The 23,857-nt window shown below is 42.5% G+C and overlaps 1 protein-coding gene across 1 annotated transcript in view; it reads left to right on the top strand.

The window, feature by feature from the left end:
- The window catches only part of LOC121543383 (plexin-A4), a 392,722-nt gene that overhangs the window by 226,588 nt on the left and 142,277 nt on the right, over positions 1 to 23,857 (top strand). The window contains exon 5 of the mRNA XM_041853207.2: positions 6,369 to 6,469. Coding sequence (XP_041709141.1) covers positions 6,369 to 6,469 — 101 coding nt within the window. The remainder of the gene's footprint in view (positions 1 to 6,368; positions 6,470 to 23,857) is intronic.

The following is a 23,857-nucleotide window of genomic DNA, read 5'->3' on the forward strand; positions in this document are numbered from 1 at the left end:
GAAGGAGAATCCTCTTACAGCAGTGCAGGTAGATTAAGGAGAATCCTCTTAAAGCAGTGCAGGTAGATGAAGGAGAATCCTCTTAGAGCAGTGCAAGTAGATGAAGGAGAATCCTCTTAGAGCAGTGCAGGTAGATGAAGGTGTAATAACCAAATGGATTTACTAGTAATGAGGGTCCTGTTGTCTCTCCTTTTCCACCCCACCGCTCCGCTGGCCAGAGGTCTACCTGCCTTTATGTCTGTCTGTCTGTCTGTCTGTCTGTCTGTCTGTCTGTCTGTCTGTCTGTCTGTCTGTCTGTCTGTCTGTCTGTCTGTCTGTCTCTGTCTCTGTCTCTGTCTCTGTCTCTGTCTCTGTCTCTGTCTCTCTAGCAATGGATGCTAAGGCTAAGCTAAGCTAGCATCGCTAACTGACATGCATTGAGGCTACAGTCAGGTTTAGCATTGTTTTGGTAGCTTAGCGTGTGAATGTCTTGATGCTGACATCCTATGCACCTCTCTTGGAGGTGTCATTTTGCATCATCTTGTGAGCACCTTGATATATTGTTGGAGAGAACTTGTCTGGAGCAATAGCCTAGCTGCCATTCCAAATCTCCCATCTTGTAATAGCTTTGCTTAGCAGGGTAAGAACAGTGTGAAAACACTTTGTTTATCTCCCACACGTGGTATATCACAGAATGTATCAGATCACATATTTGTGTGTGTGTGTGTGTGTGTGTGTGTTCATACGTGCACGTGTGTGTACGTGCATGCGTGTGTGTGTATCTATGTGTGTGTGTCTGTGTGTGTGTGTGTGTATTTGAGGGGGCTGCTGCAATCTCCCTGGTACAGCATGATTCTGTCAGCACATATCTCTCTCACAGGACTCTCACATGGTACATATCTCCCTCTCACACACGCATTCACACACACGTCACATACGCACACACACAGATATCACTGGGCTCAGATCTCTTTCACACATGTAGATCGTGAGAGGCTGGCAGGGAGATATGGAGATGCTGTGAAATAGCCCCTCTTTTCTCTTCGTCCTCCTCCTCCTCCTCCCCCTTTCTTTCTCTCTCTCTCTCTCTCTCTCTCTCTCTCTCTCTCTCTCTCTCTCTCTCTCTCTCTCTCTCTCTCTCTCTCTCTCTCTCTCTCTCTCTCTCTCTCTCTCTCTCTCTCTCTCTCTCTCTCTCTCTCTCTCTCTCTCTCTTGTTATATGCCTGTGTTTGTGTCTCCCTGTCTCTCTCAGTGTCTGGTCCTATAAATAGGGGATGCTGGCTGGCTCTAGCCTCATGCATGAATTAATGGAGGAGGGTGGAGATCAGAGACACAGCCAAGAGGAATCCTGCCTCCTACAGTAGCTAAATTAGAAATTAGAAACACAACCCCACATGTGGTATATGTGTTTGGTTTTACTATCCTTGTGGGGACCAGAAGTAAGAGTTAGGTTTAGGGTTAGGATTACAATTAGGGGTTAGAATTAGGGTTTGGTTTAGCGTTAGGAGTTAGGGTTAGGGGTTTGCGGTTAGGGTTTGCGGTTAGGGTTAGGTTAAGGGTTAGGTTTAGGTTTAGGATTTTGAATGGGAATCAATTGTTTGGATTTTGAATGGGAATCAATTGTTTGGTCCCCACAAGGATAGTAAAACAAACGTGTGTGTGTAAAAAGAGTAAAGGGAAGAAGGTTGGTATGTTAGCCATCCCTTTGTTTGAAAATACATATGCATATGATAAGAAATCTGCATATGATGGATGAGTGAGAGTTTAAGATAGAATCAGTCAGTGTGTGTGTGTGTGGAAATCTGTGTGTGCCAGATTCTCATCTGTTGCTCCTGCATGATATTCCTCCCCTTTCAACCTGTTCTTACCCAGCAGCCCCCTCTCTCCCTCCCCATCACATGCAATAAAGCAATGACACACTTTCTAAATAAGCTGTTTTGCAACAGAGAAATGGCCATTGTGTCTGAGAGAGGGGGCATTTCACCCTGCACAGCCAAATCCTTATCATTAAGGGAATGACAACCAATCTCCCTCTGTCTACCAGATATGATGGAATCCGTTGAGTATTTCTGTCACCGGGTGATCTGCGGCACGGGAACACGATGAGAGAGGGAGGGACGAGGGTTACAGCAACAATGCCTTGGATCATTTTCTAATTTAACACTTCATCTGTGGGAGACATAGACTGCTGAGGGGTGTGGGGGGGTCTTTGTGTGTGTGTGTGTGTGCGTGTGTTTGTGTGTGTGTATGTGTGTGTCATTGGCAGTCAGTGCCGTTTAAGATGAGGGAGGACAATTTTTTTTTTTCATGAGCATGGCCTTATTTCTATTACAGCATGTTGGATGAGTGTCATTCATATTCCATTCACCCAGTTCAATGTAACATCGATAGGTTTAGGCTACTACATGATACTCTAATTTTCCTAATACCCATCATGAGGTTGCTACAACGTAGCCTATGAATGAATGTTTACAACATAGGTGCACAACATGTTGAGAGAAAGATTTGAGGTGAGAGACAGTGACACATTCAACACCACCTTGCACACTCTTGCCTGCATCTAGCTGATCTAGGGTGTAATCATTAGTCCGACAGTTTCTAATGGACAAATTCTGGTATGTTTATCCCCGTTTCGTTCTGTTTGCTTCCGTTTAAGAAACGATTTTCAACAGAATCGGCGGAATGAATACACCCCTGATCACACGTAAACACAGTTCACTTTCATAGCAGCCACGTTGAATTCCTTCTCGCATCTACTCGCTCTCCTCCTCTCACCTTTTCCCTTCGCTTGTGGACTTCAGTGCTCAACACATCAGCTGTATGTGACCAGGCGAAAAAACCTTTCCAAGCCAAACCATATCATAACCACTACAAACATTGTTACATCATTGTTACCATATTAGCTAAAGTAACGTCATAGTCAACATAGCTAATAGAACTAACGCGTTAGTAAACCTGTTACAATCATGCAGTAATGTTACAGCGTACAGTCAGGAAGCAGTTTAGCAGTTACACCGGCGGGCCCCGGTGGCAATAACTTAGCAAAACCAAAAGCTTACCTTGACTTGGAAGAGTTCCAGTGTTGTGTTGGATAGTCATAGCCAGCTAGCTAACATAGCATCCCTCTGTTTGAGCTGGGTGTTTGAGTAGGCTAAACTAGCTAGCTGCATTTGCTAGCTCTCTATCTCTCTCTTGCTTCTCCTTCATTTTTGAAGAAATGTATTTGTTCAAAACTGTTCAACTATTGTCTTTCTCTCTCTTTGAGTCAACTACTCACCACATTTTATGCACTGCAGTGCTTGCTAGCTGGAGCTTATGCTTTCAGTACTAGATTCATTATCTGGTCCTTTGATTGGGTGGGCAACATCTCAGTTCATGCTACAAGAGCTCTGATAGGTTGGAGGACGTCCTCCGGATGTTGTCATAATTACTGTGCATGTCTATGGAAGGGGGTGAAATCCATGAGCCTCAAAGGTTTTTGTATTGAAGTCATTGTACCCAGAGGATGACGGAAGCTAGCTGTCCTCCGGCTACACCATGGTGCTACCTTACAGAGTGCTGTTGAGGCTACTGTAGACCTTCATTTCAAAACAGTGTGTTTTAATCAATTATTTGGTGACGTGAATATATTTAGTATAGTTTTATCTAAAAAGGATAACTTTTTTTATGTTTTATTTTTATGAAATTCACTGAGGAGGATGGTCCTCCCCTTCCTCCTCTGAAGAGCCTCCACTGGTGTGTGTGTGAGTGTGTGATAGATTGGGAGAGCTTTGTGGATTGGCAGGGACATTACTTTTTTACACACACACACACACACACACACACCAAACTATGCCAGATCAGAGACATCTGTTCTGTGGCCTGCTCACAGAGACCCCCACTCTCCTCTCTGTCTGTCTATGAATAACAGGAGGGCTGTGGAGTGCTGGAGATCATAACTACTCTAATTTTCTCCCTCCCAGCACCACACATTTATAGGCTCAGGTTATATTTGATCATTTTAGATGCCCCCCCCCTCCTTCCCCCTGTCCTTGCCCCCTTTATCAGAAATATATGGAGGACAGCGGCTCAATGACCCAATGTACTCTTTCTATCTCACCCTGATATGAAACAAATTCAGGGTATTTCTCACCATTCTGATACAGCTAGAGAAATTCACTCAGGGTTGCGTTATAGTCTTTATATGTATAAATGCTGTATAAATGCTGTATGAAGGGAGAGAGGCACAGTGTAAGGGTGAGTTCAAATGGCACCCTATTCCCTATTTAGTGCACTAATTTTGACCAGGGCCCATATAGGAAATAGGGTGTCATTTATGAACGCAGCCTAAGAGATGGGTTCTCCCTAGTCTTTTAGGAGGAAATGATTGCTCTTACACCCTGCACTCTCTCCTCTCCTCCACAATAGAAAATATTCATTTAAAAATAAAATATGGTAAAAAGCGTCACGTTTTAAGCCACTTTGATCTCACCCAAGGGTAAAATCTGAGATAACGTTCTCTGATACGTTTTACTACATTATAAATAGCGTCAACCTTTACACTTACGAAATGTCAGTGCAGTTGCCCTATGAGTGTTAGTATGGGTGAGCTACTTCAATTTTTCCTCGAAAACCTTTCCCAGGTAATTGCATAGTTTCTCATCTGCAAGAATATTTTAGTGGATGTTTTAGGCAGAAATGTTGGATGCATCCACAGAAAAATGTTAACTTCCAGCAAAGCTGTAAATGTCCTACACTGATGTATGGAAGGTGTCATCAAAGCAGGAATGAACTTTTCTAAATATTGAGATGCTCCACCGCACAGGAAAGAGTCATTTCCTTTTTTGGATTGGGAAGGGGGGTTAGTATAGTTTATTCACACACACCCGCACTCATGCACACACACACACACACCTGTACACACACCAATACACACACACACACACACACAAAGATATACATCCCTGTGTGTATGCACATACACACACACACACACACACACACACACACACACACACACACACACACACACACACACACACACACACACACACACACACACACCAATATCATGAACAGCAGTGCCATCTCTATAAATTCATAGTGATGGGACATTATGTCCCCGTGATGATCTCCTCTCTCTCTGCCCCTTCCCCCTCTCTGCTGTCACCCATGACCAATACGAGTGACAGCAGTCATCCTCCAATGACGGCTCATTAATCAAATGCTGGTGACACTGGGAGCGCTCGATGCTGTTACCATGGAGACAGAGAGGCACTACCCCTCTGCCCAGAGTGGAACTCTCCTTTCTGTTTAAGTCCTGACCCAGAGCACTGGCACTCAATACCAATACCAGTCAGTGCCAGTCAATGCCAGTCAGCATTGGCATGGTTATAAATCATAGTCATGAACTATGAAACAGAGATGTGTCCCATATGTATTGACTAAAGAGGAGTTTAGGATGTCTGTGTGCAAGCTGATATTGTGTCCTGGTGGAATGTGGAATTGATCAAGTTGAATCAATAAATAACCCAACACCCATACCTTCACCCATACTCCCCTCCTCTCTTTCTCACTCTCTCAATTATATTTCAATTGAAGGGCTTTATTGGCATGGGAAACATATGTTAACATTGCCAAAGCAAGTGAAGTAGATAATAAACAAAAGTGAAATAAACAAAAAAAATGTACCGTAAACATTACACTCAAGTTCAAAAATAATAAAGACATTTCAAATGTCATATTATGTGCAAATAGTTAAAGTACAAAAGGGAAAATAAATAAACATAAATATAGGTTGTATTTACAATGGTGTTTGTTCTTCACTGGTTGCCCTTTTCTTGTGGCAACAGGTCACACATCTTGCTGCTGTGATGGTACACTGTGATATTTCACCCAATAGATATGAGAGTTTATGAAAATTGGGTTTGTTTTTGAGTTCTTTGTGGATCTGTGTAATTTGAGGAAATATGTGTCTCTAATATGATCATACATTTGTCAGGAGGTTAGGAAGTGCAGCTCAGTTTCCACCTCGTTTTGTGGGCAGTGTGCACATAGTCTGTCTTCTCTTGAGAGCCTGGTCTGCCTACGGCGGCCTTTCTCAATAGCAAGGCTATGCTCACTGAGTCTGTACATAGTCAAAGCTTTCCTTAAGTTTGGGTCAGTCACAGTGGTCAGGTATTCTGCCACTGTGTACTCTCTGTTTAGGGCCAAATAGCATTCTAGTTGCTCTGTTTTTTTGTTAATTCTTTCCAATGTGTCAAGTAATTCTCTTTTTGTTTTCTCATGATTTGGTTGTGTTGCTGTCCTGGGGCTCTGTGGGGTCACTCTCTCTCTCTCCTTCACTCCTACCTTGTTTCTCTGTCTGTAGACAGAGTATAACTCTGTGCTTATCTCTCTCTCTGTGTGTAGATGACGAGGGTGCCAGTGGAAGCCTGTGGCCAGTACTCCACCTGCAGCGAGTGTCTGGGCTCAGGAGACCCTCACTGTGGCTGGTGTGTCCTGCACAACATGTAAGTGCAACACAAAGCAATTTACATCAGTTTGAAGTTTTCCTTTTTTTTTTTACAATGTTGATTATACTGCTGTCGAGTGTTATCGATCAAATGTGACTCCCAATCATGACCAGACAGGGAGGTTGTGTTTGGGTGGGTGGGTTGAGTAGGGATGAGACGCCGGGCCCATGCCCAATGCACTTAGGGGCCCTACCGCCACTCCAACCCCAGCCTCAGATAGGGTTCCTGGGGATTGGCATGCTGCCAGGCTCCCTCAGATCCATTACCAACCAAAACCCCTGGCCTCATTTACCTTCCAGAAACCAGACTCCTCTGGGGGTACAAAGACCATGATCACTGCCAGGGCACTGATGGGCACAGGGAGACAGGACGGGGAGACAGGATGGGGAGACAGGACAGGGAGACAGGACGGGGAGACAGGATGGGGAGACAGGACAGGGAGACAGGACAGGGAGACAGGACGGGGAGACAGGATGGGGAGACAGGACAGGGAGACAGGACGGGGAGACAGGATGGGGAGACAGGACAGGGAGACAGGATGGGGAGACAGGACAGGGAGACAGGACGGGGAGACAGGATGGGGAGACAGGACAGGGAGACAGGACGGGGAGACAGGATGGGGAGACAGGACAGGGAGACAGGACAGGGAGAGAGGGAGGGAGAAAACTCCCACACATAGTCTCCCTCTCTCTCTCTCTCTTTCTCTCTCTCTCGCTCTCTTTCTCTCTCTCTCTCTCTCTCTCTCTCTCTCTCTCTCTCTCTCTCTCTCTCTCTCTCTCTCTCTCTCTCTCTCTCTCTCTCTCTCTCTCTCTCTCTCTCTCTCTCTCTCGCTCTCTCTCTCTCTCTCTCTCTCTCTCTCTCTCTCTCTCTCTCTCTCTCTCTCTCTCTCTCTCTCTCTCTCTCTCTCTCTCTCTCTCTCTCTCTCTCTCTCCCTCTCTCTCTCTCTCTCTCTCTCTCTCTCTCTCTCTTTCTTTTTCTCTCTCTCTGTCTTGCTATTTTTCTCTCACTCTATTCATCTCTCTCTTTTTCTCTCTTTCGCTCACTCACTGACTCACTCAAGTTCTCTCTCTGTCTCTCTGTCTTTCTCTCTGTCTCTCACCCTCTCCCACACACACATTGTCGCTGCCAATCCCCCATCCCCCCACCCCATCCCACCCTCCACTGTACTGGAGTCAGAGATAGTGGTGGCTAGAGGCCTTAGGGGCCAGGTATATTTCCCACTCCACTTTAAATTGAAAATTGGATTCTTGTGCTCTTGCTGATCGCCCTGGGGTGGTGTGTGTGTGGGCCTCTCTACTCCCCACCCCTCCCCTGTGTATCGGTGGAGCCCATCTCAGGCTGGTGCGCTTAGCACCTCCAGCCCTACACAGCCCTGCTGGCACACAGAGGACCATCGAAGGGCAGAGAAGCTGCAGTTAGTGTGACAGAGAAAACACAGTGGAACTAAAGCATTACACCATAAAGCATGGGGATGGGAGAGACAGACTGGAAGAAAGAGAGAGAGAGAGACTGGGAGGGAGAAAGAGAGATATACACTGAAAAAAAAATATAAACGCAACATGTACATTTTTGGTCCCATGTTTCATGAGCTGAAATAAAAGATCCCCGAAATTTCCCATATGCACAAAAAGCTTATTTCTCTCAAATTCTGTGCACAAATTTGTTTACATCCCTGCTAGTGAACATTTCTCCTTTGCCAAGATAATCCATTCACCTGACAGGTTTGGCATATCAAGAAGCTGATTAAACAGCGTGATCATTACACAGGTGCACCTTGTGCTGGGGACAATAAAAGGTCACTCTAAAATGTGCAGTTTGTCACACAACAAAATGCCACAGCATGCATTTGGCATGCTGACTGTAGGAATGTCCACCAGAACTGTTGCCAAATAATTGCATTTTCATTTCTCTACTATAAACCGCCTCCAACATCGTTTTAGATAATCTGGCAGTACGTCCAATCGGCCTCAAAACCGCAGACAACGTGTATGGCGTCATGTCGGCGAGTAGTATGCTGACGTGGTGAACAGAGTGCCCCATGGTGGCGGTGGGGTTATGGTATGGGCAGGTATGGGTTGGGATCCTGAGGCCCATTGCGAGGCCCATTTCTTTTAAGGTATCTGTGACCAACAGATGCATATCTGTATTCCCAGTCATATGAAATCCATAGATTAGGGCCTAATGAATTTATTTGAATTTATTGATTTTCTCATATGAACTGTAACTCAGTAAATCTTTGAAAATGTTGCATGTTGCGTTTATATATATATATGTATATATATATATATATATAGAGAGAGAGAGAGAGAGAGAGAGAGAGAGAGAGAGAGAGAGAGAGAGAGAGAGAGAGAGAGAGAGAGAGAGAGAGAGAGAGAGAGAGAGAGAGAGAGAGAGAGAGAGAGAGAGAGAGAGAGAGAGAGAGAGAGAGAGAGAGAGAGAGAGAGAGAGAGAGAGAGAGAGAGAGAGAGAGAGAGAGAGAAAGAGAGAGAGAGAGAGGGATAGAGAGAGAGTGAGAGAGAGAGACTGGGAGGGAGAGAGAGAGAGAGAGAGAGAGAGAGAGAGAGAGAGAGAGAGAGAGAGACTGGGAGAGAGAGACTGGGAGAGAGAAAGAGAGAGAGACTGAGAGAGAGAGAGAGAGAAATAGAGAGAGAGAGAGAGAGAGAGAGAGAGAGAGAGAGAGAGAGAGAGAGAGAGAGAGAGAGAGAGAGAGAGAGAGAGAGAGAGAGAGAGAGAGAGAGAGAGAGAGAGAGAAAGAGAGAGATAGAGAGAGAGAGAGAGAGAGATAGAAAGTGACAGAGATGCAAAGATAGAGATAGAGATGCACAAAGAGAGAAGAGAGCGCCGGAGAAAACATGAAGAGATGGTTGAGGTAGAGTGAAGGAGAGAGAGGGGAGAGGAGGAAAGGAAAATAAGAGAACACTGCTAGTAAGTGGGGAAAGAGTGACGCAGAGAGAGCTAGTTACAGAGGGAAAGAAAGGAGGGGCTTTTAAAGTGTTGTGTGTGTGTCTGGTTGAGGTCTCGGGGGTGGAGAGTGCATTAGCAGACAGAGGACACAGCCTTAGTGTGTCTGTGTTGCTCCACCACTGGAGGTCAAAGGCAAAGTCACAAAGTAAGAATAATCTATTCTCCTCCCCATCTGTGTCTCACCATAGACTCTATTCATCTCTTCTCCTCTACATCAGTGTCTTACCATAGACTCTATTCATCTCTTCACCAGTGTCTCACCCTATACTCTATTCATCTCTTCACCTCTACATCAGTGTCTCACCATAGACTCTATTCATCTCTTCACCTCTACATCAATACAACGATATACAATACAACTAAAAAATTATACAAATAATGCAACAAAAATAATGTGTGTTAGTGTGTCTGTGTGTGTGTGTGTGTGTGTCCCCCCTCATAGTCCCTGCAATTCCATGAGATGTTGTTAAATCCATTTTTTTAAAGGTAATTTTGCTGTTTGCTTGTGTAATTGGAGATGGAAGGGAGTTCCATGTGATCATGGCCCTGTTTAATACTGAGCATTGCCGTGAATTCGTTTTGGACTTGGGCACCGTGAAGAGACCCCTGGTGACATGTCTTGTGGGGTATGTATGTGTGTGTGAGCTGAATGTTATTTGATTCCGTAGGAAATGTAATCAGGTGAATAGCAGCAGTTGGCTATAGACATGGGGTTCTGGCCTGTCACAGCCATTGGTGTGTGACTGCCAGCCAGCCAGCGTTATAGGTCTAATGACCTGGATGTCCTTAAAGGCTGAGGTAATTTGTGGCCACAGATTGTTCTGTCAGATCGGGACAGATAAAATACCACTTGTCTCGTCAATTTCCTCCAAGCGAGCGCTCGCCAGCCTTGCTGCTGTCTTGTCCTGCAGGGGAATTAGTGTCAAGGGGGTGAGAGGAGGAGTAGAGAGACCCCACTGTAGGGGAACAAATGGATTAGAGAGGGGTTGGTTGGTACTGCCCAGAGTGGGCAGAGATGGGTCTCTGGTCTGTACCACATCAACCTCTCTGTCTGTTATTCTGTCTGTTAATTTTTATTTGATTGAACCCTTATTTCACCAGGTAAGTTGACTGAGTTCATTCTCATTTACAGCAACGACCTGGGGAATAGTTACAGGGGAGAGGAGGTGGGATGAATGAGCCAATTGGAAGCTGGGGATAATTAGGTGGCCATGATGGTATCAGGGCCAGATAGGGAATTTAGCCAGGACACCGGGGTTAACACCACTACCCTTACGATAAGTGCCATGAGATCTTTAGTGACCACAGAGAGTCAGGACACCCATTTTAACGTCCTATCCGAAAGTCGGCACCCTACACAGGGCAATGTCCCCAATCACTGCCCTGGGGCATTGGGATCTTTTTTTTTTTTTTTTGAGGAAAGAATGCCTCCTACTGGCCCTCCAACACCACTTCCAGCAGCATCTGGTCTCCCATCCAGGGACCGACCAGGACAGACCCTTTTTAGCTTCAGATGCAAGTCAGCAGTGGGATGCAGGGTGGTATGCTGCTGGCTGTTCTGTCTGGCTGTTGTTCTCTGTCTGCTGTAGTCAGGGAGCATTAAGCGTCTGCTGGTGGTTCAGTTTTCTGACCCTGTTCACCACTCAGGTCTCTGCCTTCCTGTCTTTCTCTGCTCTGTCCTTCTCTCTCTCTCTCTCTCTCTCTCTCTCTCTCTCTCTCTCTCTCTCTCTCTCTCCCCCTTCCTCTCTCTCTCTGTTTCCCTTCTTTATCCCTCTGTCTTTACATTCTTTCTTTCTCTCCCTCCCTCACTTTCTTGTCTGTCTCCTCTTTCTCTATTCGTCTACTCCATGCTCTCTCTCTCTCTCTCTCTCTCTCTCTTTAGCACCCTCTCTCTCTCTGTCTCTCTTTTCTCATGGCCCCATGCCCAGAATAGTAGAGTAGTGAGTGGGTGAGTGTGTTAGTGAGCAAAGGAGAAGGGCACAGAAACATAGAAATGATGGAGACAGGACACCTGATATCTGGTGCCCCTCCACCTTGCTAGTCTTATTGATTGGCACTGAGTATACCTTCCCCCCCTCTGAATACTTAACAGGGTCCAGGTAACTCGAGCCCCCCGCAGCGACAGGACCACAGAGCCCTGGGGCCGCAGCCTTGTGTTCCCAATAACCATGTTTTGTCAGCTGTAAACTCATAACACACTGTTCCATGGTTAGAAAGACCATTCAAAACATAACTCAAACAACTGCCTTGTCTTTTTTCAGGGTCTCGCAAGTATTGTTTTTGAAGGTGGGTGGAGGGGGGACAAGGGGGCGAGGGGGGCAGAGCCGACGGTGCAACAGATCAATAAAGGTGGGGATGGGGGGTGGGGGGGGTGGTGAGGTGGGTGGAGGAAGAGATATATAGCCGCTTTCAGAGGCCCCCGATCTTTCACCTCGAATGGCCGGTTAGTCCGTCGCCGAGCCACGGATTCCCACATTAAAAGGATTCCAATAAAACCCTGGGAAAGTGTTTGGTTGGACGTGCCAGGCATTTTCAATTACCACTGAGGATGCATCCCAAATGTCTCTCTTATTCCTATATAGTGCATTACTTTTGACCAGAGCCAATAAGGCTCTGTTCAAAGTAGTGCACTATGTAGGGAATATAGTGCCATTTGGGATGCAGCCTGAGTCTATTATTAGCCCCTTCATCGTTTGGTTATCAGTCCTGTAGATTGTCCTACCATTGGTTAATGCGAGACGATCCATATGTGACCTCACTGATTGAATATTGCAATATCCGCCAAATTGAGTCTTCTTTGGAATGATCATGCGGAATGATCAATTACAGAAAGTCTGTCAAATACGGACTGTATCGACTGGCGTTGTGTCAAGCTAGTCATCAATTTGGTGTCAATTCCGACTGCGTAGGTATCTCACGGTACAAAAGTCACGCCCATTGTATGAGATAGAGAATCCCTCGGCCCTCCTCTCATCGATACATGGTGGAAAGGAGCTGTAATGGACACTCACACACCCCTGGATCTGTAGCCACGGGGATCAGCAGACTGCTGCAGATAATACATTATTGATACACACACACACACACACACACTAATCAAGCTTTCCAATGGGTACAAACATCAATTCAACATCTACTCCACGTTGGTTCAATGTAGTTTTATTGAAATCACGTGGAAACAATGTTGATTCAACAAGTGTGTGCCCAGTGGGTTGTTTCAACCCCAGCACTTCTCTCATCTCTGCTCACCTAATCTGTCGCTCATCTCTGCTCTGCAGGTGCAATAGCATTTCAAAGGGTATGTCTGAAAAAACACTGAGAGTATCTGCTTGCTTTGGCACCTTCTGTTGTTGCCTGCTGGTTAAACATGAATTCCTATCAGTAGGAAAACGTAAACAGTGCAGACGTAAACACATTCATTCAGTGCATAAACACGTCACTTTTGTTCTTACCTGGGTCATTTGTCGGGTCTCTAGAGGGTAATCATTAGATACTCAGCTGACCCTGGGATCATACACACACACACACACACACACACACACACACACACACATACACACACACACACATACACACACACGTGCACGCACACACATACATACGCATACACATACACACACACACACACACACACACGTGCGTGCACACACACACACATACACACACACACATACATATACACACACACACACACACACACGCAGGGCTGCTTCCAGAAGAGAACGCAGATAGCATCTGCACTCCCCAGAGAGACCCCCAGGCATAACGCTTATCCAACGCTTCCTCTACACCCGCTCCTGTGTGTGTGTTTGTGTGTGTGTGACTCCTCTCCCTCTTGTCTCTATCAGTCCCCTTTGTCTCCCCCTCCTCCCTCCCCTCTATCTCTTTATTTATAAGTCAAGTGAGGTCAATACCATTGCTAGTGGAGCATGAATAGCCTAATCCAGCCAGTAGATAGAACAGGTCCTGGGGATGTGTTGGGATAGCTCCAATGTCCCTGAGGAGGGAGGAGAGCTGAACAAACACAGTTCCACACAAAAGCCACTGGCCAGAGGGATGGAGATGGAGGGATGGAGATGGAGGGATGGAGATGGAGGGATGAGCGAGAGGTAGGAAGAAAAGAGGGGGGTGGTGGCCCGATGGAGCGAGTCTGCATTTGATTAAGAAGGGGAGGAGTGGGAGGAGTGGGAGGGGTGGGAGGGGTGGGCCCACTAGAGGAGAGATACTGTGACAGTGAATGAACAATGCATTAACTCTCTCTCTTTAGTCCCTTAGTCTCCTGACACCCATTACCTTCCACTAGCCTGACCTTCTGATCACCAGCTCAATCAGCATGGCTGGAAACTACTGTTGAGACACATGCACATATGAGCACACACACACACACACACACACACACACACAAACAGACACAAACACACACACACACACAGAGACACACAGACACACACTCGCCCGTTCACCCAACCAAGCCACTGCAAGAGCACGGACAACACAGTCCAGCCCCTAAGGCTTTAGAATGAGCCACCCTATTGATGACGAGAGAAGGAAAAATATCTTCATTGCTCATTCAATCTTCCTGGCTTCACCCCTTTTAAGTGCTAGCTGCCGGAAACAAAAGAGGCTAATTAAGTTAGCGCCGTTAGTGTTCAAAGCAAGGTCCCACTGGAGATCAAAGCTAGTGAGTCAGCCAAGACATAGCATTGTGACTGCCGTGTACCAAATAGCACCATATTCCCTCTTAAGTGCACTAATTTTGACCAATGTCCATGGGGCTCTGGTCAGAATTAGTACACTATATAGGGAATAGGGTGCTCTTTGAGACTCAGGCCTTGACTGTCCTGGAGGAGTGGCCACGTCACCTTTGGAGAGAGGGAACGAGGAAGAGAGAATGCAAGAGAGGAAGAAATGGAGGGAAATGAGCTGTCTTTATTTTGCGCCACGTCGATATAGGGCCAAGGGGAAAGAAAGGAAGGAGGAAATCGGTCAGGTCATGTGATCAGGAAGAAAACTCCATCTCTCAATAACTCACCATGTTTGTGAAATATTTGTTTTGACATGTCTTATTCAAACTGACCAATGAAGGGATCAAGTGCTTTTAGTGCAGTCAACATCGAACAACCTCCACTTTCTTCTGATAGAGTCATGAAAGGCCAATATTATAAGAATAAATCTGCGTCCCAAATGGCACCCTATTCCCTATTTAGTGCATTCGTTTTGACCAGGGCTGTCAAAAGTAGTGCACTACATAGGGAATAGAGTGCCATTTGGGGCACAGACCAAGACTTAAACTGACTCACTAGACTCTAGGGGAGCCTTAGACGGCCAAAGCTTTAGTCTAAACTGTTTCTCAGATAGTTTATGCTTCTCAATCAACCTTGAAATAACCTCCTGGGTCCAGAGTCTGTAGAAGGCCACGGGTGCTGGCTCCCCTGCTCCTCTCCTCCTCTCATCCCCCTCTCCTCTCCTCTCTTCTCAGAGCTTCTATTAACTTTATAGATCTCATCTTAGAAGAGCTGTTAGTCTGGCTAGAGAGGAAGAGGACAATTCAGATCAATAATGCAGGGGAGGAAGTCAACAGGGACATGATGGGAACTGACTTTGTGTGGGGAGGGGGGTACGTGTGTGTGTGTGTGCGTGTGTGTGTGTGCGTGCATGCGTTCGTGCATATAAACTTTCCTTACCATTACATATATTATAATAGATATAGTAGATATTATAGCCCAACGTTTCTTTACACAGTCAGCGCTCATACACACACTCCCATGTATTCCTGACTTGTGTGTGTGTGTGTGTGTGTGTGTGTGTGTGACTTCAACCCCAATGCATTATTCAAAGCCACTAGAATAACACTGACAAAAGAACCAATCCCTCAGAGAGCCAGTCAACGCTAAGCCTCAGCTGTCAATCAAGCCGTCTCGGCCTATCAAATCCCTGCTCTCTCTGCCGTGTGGTGATGCAGGACTTATGCTAAATCACGTCTCAGTCAAACTCCCCTGCAGGTGAGCTTTCATCCCACATCATCTTCCCTTTCATCCTCCCCCCGTCTCTCTCTAGTAACACTCATCCGCTGAGACTCATCCGCTGACTGTTATCCATAAACAAGCTGTATGAAATCTACAATAACCCCACAGCTCTTTTAACAGAACATTGACGTTTTTAGTACTCTGTAATTTCATGTGTGTGTGTATAATTTATCATATACAGCATTTGAGTGGGTCCCCAGATATGTCAAAAACACGTTTAGAGCATTGAAACTACATGCTATACATTCATAATTCTCCTCCTCTCCTCTCCGCTGCCAGTCAATATGACCGTCAATACAGATTACTCTCTGGGGTTCTGTCATTGCAGTAATGTTGTGGGAACGTTACAGAAACGTTGTCAAGACTTCGGCACATTCCTGCCGCACGCCACTGTCAGGTGTCATATTTTGGGAGCGTAACGGGAGCGTAACTAGACTGTCAGTCTGTCCATCATGCGTGACACGAAGACAGATTGGGAATCATATTTTGAGAAATGACATTGTCAAAACGCATGCCGTGTCCTGGCATTGTAGAGGTGAATGTGAGGAATTGTTTATATTACGATTTGATAGCAAGTGTCAGTTTGGAATGGATTCAACTAATGTTGTCATATCTTTATATTTGTATTGGGTATAGTCAAAAGTGAAATCTATCAATTTATACCCCATACTGTGTGTGTGCAAATGTGTTTGTTTGTCTGTGTGTGCATGTGTGTTCGGAGGCTATGGCCTAATTTACATTTACATTTTAGTCATTTAGCAGACGCTTTTATCCAGAGCGACATACAGTTAGTGAGTGCATACATTCCCCCGTGGGAATCAAACCCACAACCCTGGCGTTGCAAGCGCCATGCTCTACCAACTGAGCTACAGGAGGCCCAATGTTAATAGTCTGTTGTGTGTTAGGAGACTAGGGCCTAATGTTAGTAGTCTGTTGTGTGTTAGGAGACTAGGGACTAATGTTAATAGTCTGTTGTGTGTTAGGAGACTAGGGCCTAATGTTAATAGTCTGTTGTGTGTTAGGAGACTAGGGACTAATGTTAATAGTCTGTTGTGTGTTTGGAGGCTAGGGCCTAATGTTAATAGTCTGTTGTGTGTTCGGAGACTAGGGCCTAATGTTAATAGTCTGTTGTGTGTTAGGAGACTAGGGCCTAATGTTAATAGTCTGTTGTGTGTTCGGAGACTAGGGCCTAATGTTAATAGTCTGTTGTGTGTTTGGAGACTAGGGCCTAATGTTAATAGTCTGTTGTGTGTTAGGAGACTAGGGCCTAATATTAATAGTCTGTTGTGTGTTAGGAGACTAGGGCCTAATGTTAATAGTCTGTTGTGTGTTTGGAGGCTAGGGCCTAATGTTAATAGTCTGTTGTGTGTTCGGAGACTAGGGCCTAATGTTAATAGTCTGTTGTGTGTTCGGAGGCTAATCGCTCTTCTGGCACCCATAAACCCTGCTCTCCTCTTCTCTCTCCTCCCCCTCTTCTCCATCATACTCCACAAATACACTCAGACATCGATTCCTACATCTGGGAAGGGTGCTGGGGACACTAATGACAGCAGAGACTTGTCATATATAACAGTATACTGTCAGTGATAAAAGCCTGTTGACTGGGGAAAAGACAGTATTCAGACCCCTTGACTTCTTCCACATTTAGTTGTGTTACAGCCTCAATTCAAAATGGATTATTTTTTTCTCACCCATCTACACACAATACTCCATAATGACTTTTGTTTTTAGACATGTTTGCACATTTATTGAAAATGAAATACAGAAATATCTCATTTACATAAGTATTCACACACCCGGGGTCAATACATGTTAGAATCACCTTTGGCAGCGATTACAGCTTGCCATAGATTTTCAAGCTGATTTAAGTCAAAACTGTAACTAGGCCACTCAGGAACATTAAATGTCGTCTTGGTAAGCAACTCCAGTGTATATTTGTCCTTGTGTTTTAGGTTATTGTCCTGCTGAAAGGTTTAATTTATCTCCCAGTGTCTGTTGGAAAGCAGACTGAACCAGGTTTTCCTCTGGGATTTTGCCTGTGCTTAGCTTTATTCCATTTCTTTGTATCCTAAAAATCTCCCCAGTCCTTGCCGATGACAAGCATACCCATAACATGATGCAGCCACTACCATGCTTGAAAATATAAAGAGTGGTACTCAGTGGTTTGTTTTGTTGGATTTGATTTGTATTCAATACATAAAGTTCCTTTCTTTGCAACATTTTTTGCAGTTTTGCTTTAGTGCCTTATTACAAACAAGATGCATGTTTTTGAGTGTTTGTATTCTGTACAGGCTTCCTTCTTTTCACTCTGTCATTTAGGTTAGTATTGTGGCGTAACCACAATGTTCTTGATCCATCCTCAGTTTTCTCCAATCACAGCAATTAAACTCTGTAACTGTTTTAAAGTCACCATTGGCCTCATGGTGAAATCCCTGAGCAGTTTCCTTCCTCTCCGGCGACTGAGTTAGGAAGGACGCCTGTATCTTTGTAGTGACTGGGTATATTGATGCACCATCCAAAGTGTAATTAATAACTTCACAATGCTCAAAGGGATATTTAATGTCTGCTTTTTTTATTTGTACCCCATCTACCAATAGGTGCCCTTCTTTGCAAGGCATTGGATAACCCTCCTAGTCTTTGTGGTTGAATCTGTGTTTGAAATTCACTGCTCGACTGAGGGACCTTACAAATAATTGTGTGTGGGGTACAGAGATGAGGTAGTCATTCAAAAGTAATGTTAAATGCTATTTTTGGACACAGAATGAGTCCATGCAACTTTCTATTTCTAAAAACACAATTCCACTTTGACATTATGGGATATTTGACATTATGGGGTATTGTGTGTAGGCCTATATGGCTATATGGCTAAGGTCAGTGTCACTCAACAGTATAATAGTTGTAAACAGTGGTAGTAGTAAACAGTATAATAGTTGTAAACAGTAATAGTAGTGAACAGTAGTAATAGCTGTAAACAGTAGTAGTAGTAAACAGTATAACAGTGGTAAAAAGTATAATAGTTGTAAAGAGAGGTAGTAATAAACAGTATAATAGTGCTAAACAATATAATAGTTGTAAACAGTAGTAGTAGTACACCGTATAATAGTTGTAAACAGTATAATAGTTGTAAACAGTTGTAGTAGTAAACAGTAGTAATAGTTGTAACCAGTGGTAGTAGTAAACAGTATAATACTGGTAAACAGTATAATAGTTGAAAACACTGGTAGTAGTAAAACAGTATAATAGTTTTAAACAGTGGTAGTAGTAAAGAGTATAATAGTTGTAAACAGTGGTAGTAGTAAACTGTATAATAGTTGTAAACAGTGGTATTAGAAAACAGTATAATAGTTGTAAACAGTGGTATTAGTAAACAGTATAGTAGTGGTAAACAGTAGTAATAGTTGTAAACAGTGGTAGTAGTAAACAGTATAACAGTGGTAAACAGTATAATAGTTGTAAACAGTGGTAGTAGTAAAACAGTATAATAGTTTTAAACAGTGGTAGTAGTAAAGAGTATAATAGTTGTAAACAGTGGTAGTAGTAAACTGTATAATAGTTGTAAACAGTGGTAGCGGTAAACAGTATAATAGTTGTCAACAGTATAATAGTTGTAAACAGTGGTAGTAGTAAACAGTATAATAGTTATAAACAATATAATAGTTGTAAACAGTGGTAGTAGTAAGCAGTATAATAGTTGTAAACAGTGGTAGTAGAAAACAGTATAATAGTTGTAAACAGTGGTAGTAGTAAACAGTATAGTAGTGGTAAACAGTGGTAGTAGTAAACAGTATAGTAGTGGTAAACAGCAGTAATAGTTGTAAACAGTGGTAGTAGTAAACAGTATAACAGTGGTAAACAGTATAATAGTTGTAAACAGTGGTAGTAGTAAACAGTATAATAGTGGTAAACAGTATAATAGTTGTAAACAGTGGTAGTAGTAAACAATATAATAGTTTTAAACAGTGGTAGTAGTAAACAGTATAATAGTTGTAAACAGTGGTAGCAGTAAACAGTATAATAGTTGTAAACAGTGATAAATAAAAAAGTATAACAGTTTCACTTAAGGACCAAAGGATTGACAGCCGTCCCATATAGATTGCAAAATAGTTGGGAAGAGATCTTTGACGTTGACAATATAATAGTTGTAAACAGTAGTAGTAGTACACCGTATAATAGTTGTAAACAGTATAATAGTTGTAAACAGTAGTAGTAGTGGTAAACAGTAGTAATAGTTGTAACCAGTGGTAGTAGTAAACAGTATAATACTGGTAAACAGTATAATAGTTGAAAACAGTGGTAGTAGTAAAACAGTATAATAGTTTTAAACAGTGGTAGTAGTAAAGAGTATAATAGTTGTAAACAGTGGTAGTAGTAAACTGTATAATAGTTGTAAACAGTGATAGCGGTAAACAGTATAATAGTTGTCAACAGTATAATAGTTGTAAACAGTGGTAGTAGTAAACAGTAGTAAAAGTTGTAAACAGTGGTAGTAGTAAACAGTATAATAGTTATAAACAATATAATAGTTGTAAACAGTGGTAGTAGTAAGCAGTATAATAGTTGTAAACAGTGGTAGTAGAAAACAGTATAATAGTTGTAAACAGTGGTAGTAGTAAACAGTATAGTAGTGGTAAACAGTAGTAATAGTTGTAAACAGTGGTAGTAGTAAACAGTATAACAGTGGTAAACAGTATAATAGTTGTAAACAGTGGTAGTAGTAAAACAGTATAATAGTTGTAAACAGTGGTAGTAGTAAAGAGTATAGTAGTGGTAAACAGTAGTAATAGTTGTAAACAGTGGTAGTAGTAAACAGTATAGTAGTGGTAAACAGTAGTAATAGTTGTAAACAGTGGTAGTAGTAAACAGTATAACAGTGGTAAACAGTATAATAGTTGTAAACAGTGGTAGTAGAAAACAGTATAATAGTTGTAAACAGTGGTAGTAGTAAACAGTATAGTAGTGGTAAACAGTAGTAATAGTTGTAAACAGTGGTAGTAGTAAACAGTATAACAGTGGTAAACAGTATAATAGTTGTAAACAGTGGTAGTAGTAAACAGTATAATAGTGGTAAACAGTATAATAGTTGTAAACAGTGGTAGTAGTAAACAATATAATAGTTTTAAACAGTGGTAGTAGAAAACAGTATAATAGTTGTAAACAGTGGTAGTAGTAAACAGTATAGTAGTGGTAAACAGTGGTAGTAGTAAACAGTATAGTAGTGGTAAACAGTAGTAATAGTTGTAAACAGTGGTAGTAGTAAACAGTATAACAGTGGTAAACAGTATAATAGTTGTAAACAGTGGTAGCAGTAAACAGTATAATAGTTGTAAACAGTGATAAATAAAAAAGTATATCAGTTTCACTTAAGGACCAAAGGATTGACAGCCGTCCCATATAGATTGCAAAATAGTTGGGAAGAGATCTTTGACGTACCGATCCCATGGCATAGTGTTTATGAACTGACACGCAAAACGACACCGGATTCAAAAATTAGAATCTTTCAATTTAAATTATTATATAAAATTCTTGCTACCAATAGAATGTTATTTATATGGGGGATACAACCTTCCCAGCTCTGCAGGTTTTGCTGTGAAGAGACAGAATCATTAGATCATTTGTTTTGGTTCTGTCCATTTGTAGCTTGTTTTTGGACACAGGTCCAGGAATGGCTAAAGGATTGCAATATTTACCTGGAACTAACCTTGCAGATAGCATTACTGGGTGATCTGAAAACTCATAGTCAATCAATCAATAATATAATTATACTTTTAACAAAAATGTTTATTTTTAATTCACAATCTGTAGAAGCAATGAGAATAGAAAGGTTCAGAATTTTTGTAAAACATCACAGTATGGTCGAAATATATATGGCAAATAGAAATCCTATATGGATGGTGTTAAGAGATAGATGGGAGGTATTGAATAGAGTTGAAGGATGGGACTAATAACAAATAACAACAAATAATAACAAAGATAGCTAATAATGTAAGCATACTGTGTCCATAATAAGTATATAGGTTGTATGTTGGGAGCTTTTGGGAAGGAGCACAGTTAGAAAGATATGGCATATAGAAGCAAACCGGATGGACACCATGAAAATGATCGGAGAGGTTGAGAGTAGAAGAAGTTCAGGAGCAAAAAAAATAAAAATAAAATATATATATATAACAGTGGTAGTAGTAAACAGTATAATAGTGCTAAACAATATAATAGTTGTAAACAGTGGTAGTAGTAAACAGTAGTAATAGTTGTAAACAGAGGTAGTAGTAAACAGTATAATAGTGCTAAACAATATAATAGTTGTAAACAGAGGTAGTAGTAAACAGTAGTAATAGTTGTAAACAGAGGTAGTAGTAAACAGTAGTAATAGTTGTAAACAGTGGTAGTAGTAAACAGTAGTAATAGTTGTAAACAGTGGTAGTAGTAAACAGTATAATAGCTGTAAACAGTGTTAGTAGTAAACAGTATAATAGTGGTAAACAGTATAATAGTTGTAAACAGAGGTAGTAGTAAACAGTATAATAGTGCTAAACAATATAATAGTTGTAAACAGAGGTAGTAGTAAACAGTAGTAATAGTTGTAAACAGAGGTAGTAGTAAACAGTAGTAATAGTTGTAAACAGTGGTAGTAGTAAACAGTAGTAATAGTTGTAAACAGTGGTAGTAGTAAACAGTATAATAGTTGTAAACAGTGGTAGTAGTAAACAGTATAATAGTGGTAAACAGTATAATAGTTGTAAACAGAGGTAGTAGTAAACAGTAGTAATAGATGTAAACAGAGGTAGTAGTAAACAGTAGTAATAGTTGTAAACAGTGGTAGTAGTAAACAGTAGTAATAGTTGTAAACAGTGGTAGTAGTAAACAGTATAATAGTTTTAAACAGTGGTAGTAGTAAACAGTATAATAGTTGTAAACAGTGGTAGTAGTAAACAGTATAATAGTTGTAAACAGTGGTAGTAGTAAACAGTATAATAGTTTTAAACAGTGGTAGTAGTAAGCAGTATAATAGTTTTAAACAGTGGTAGTAGTAAACAGTATAATAGTTGTAAACAGTGGTAGTAGTAAGCAGGATAATAGTTGTAAACAAATCAAATCAAATTGTATTTGCCACAGCGCCGAATACAACAGGTGTAGACCTTACAATGAAATGCTCACTTACAAGCCAAGGCAAATAGTCTGGGTAGCCATGATTAGCTGTTCAGGAGTCTTATGGCTTGGGGGTAGAATCTGTTAAGAAGCCTTTTGGACCTAGACTTGGCGCTCCGGTACCGCTTGCTGTTCGGTAGCAGAGAGAACAGTCTATGACTAGGGTGGCTGGAGTCTTTGACAATTTTTTGCTTGTCTGATAGGCTAGTGTCATTGGGCAACTCGCGGCTGTAATAGTTTGCAAGCCCTGCCACATCCAACGAGCGTCGGAGCCGGTGTAGTATGATTAAATCTTAGTCCTGTATTGATGCTTTGCCTGTTTGATGGTTCGTCGGAGGGCATAGCAGGATTTCTTATAAGCGTCTGGGTTAGAGTCCCGCTCCTTGAAAGTGGCAACTCTACCCTTTAGCTCAGTGCGGATGTTGCCTGTAATCCATGGCTTCTGGTTGGGGTATGTACGTACGGTCACTGTGGGGAAGACATCATCGATGCACTTGTTGATGAAGCCAGTGACTGATGTGGTGTACTCCTCAATGCTATCGGAAGAATCCCGGAACATATTCCAGTCTGAGCTAGCAAAACAGTCCTGTAGCTTAGCATCTGCTTCATCTGACCACTTCCTTATTAACCGAGTCACTGATGCTTCCTGCTTTAGTTTTTGCTTATTTATGGTCAGATTTGCGAAATGGAGGGCGAGGGAGAGCTTTGTACGCGTCTCTGTGTGTGGAGTAAAGGTGGTCTAGAGTTTTTTTTCCCTCTGGTTGCACATTTAACATGCTGGTAGAAATGAGGTAGAACGGATTTAAGTTTCCCTGCATTAAAGTCCCCGGCCACTAGGAGCGCTGCCTCTGGATGAGCGTTTTCCTGTTTTCTTTTGGCCTTATACAGCTCATTGAGTGCAGTCTTAGTGCCAGCATCGGTTTGTGGTGGTAAATAGACAGCTCCTAAAAATATAGATGAAAACTCTTGGTAACTAGTGTGGTCTACAGCTTATCATGAGATACTATACCTCAGGCGAGGAAAATCCAGAGATTTCCTTAATATTAGATTTCGTGCACCAGCTGTTGTTTACAAATATACACAGACCGCCACAGTGGTAGTAATAAACAGTAATAATAGGTGTAAACAGTGGTAGTAGAAAACTGTATAATAGTTGTAAACAGTGTTAGTAGTAAACTGTATAATAGTTGTAAACAGTTGTAGTAGTAAACAGTATAATAGTTGTAAAGAGACAATAGACTGGAAATGGTTT

The sequence above is a fragment of the Coregonus clupeaformis genome, unplaced genomic scaffold (assembly GCF_020615455.1).
Source record: "Coregonus clupeaformis isolate EN_2021a unplaced genomic scaffold, ASM2061545v1 scaf0042, whole genome shotgun sequence".
Classification (NCBI taxonomy): Eukaryota; Metazoa; Chordata; class Actinopteri; order Salmoniformes; family Salmonidae; genus Coregonus; species Coregonus clupeaformis.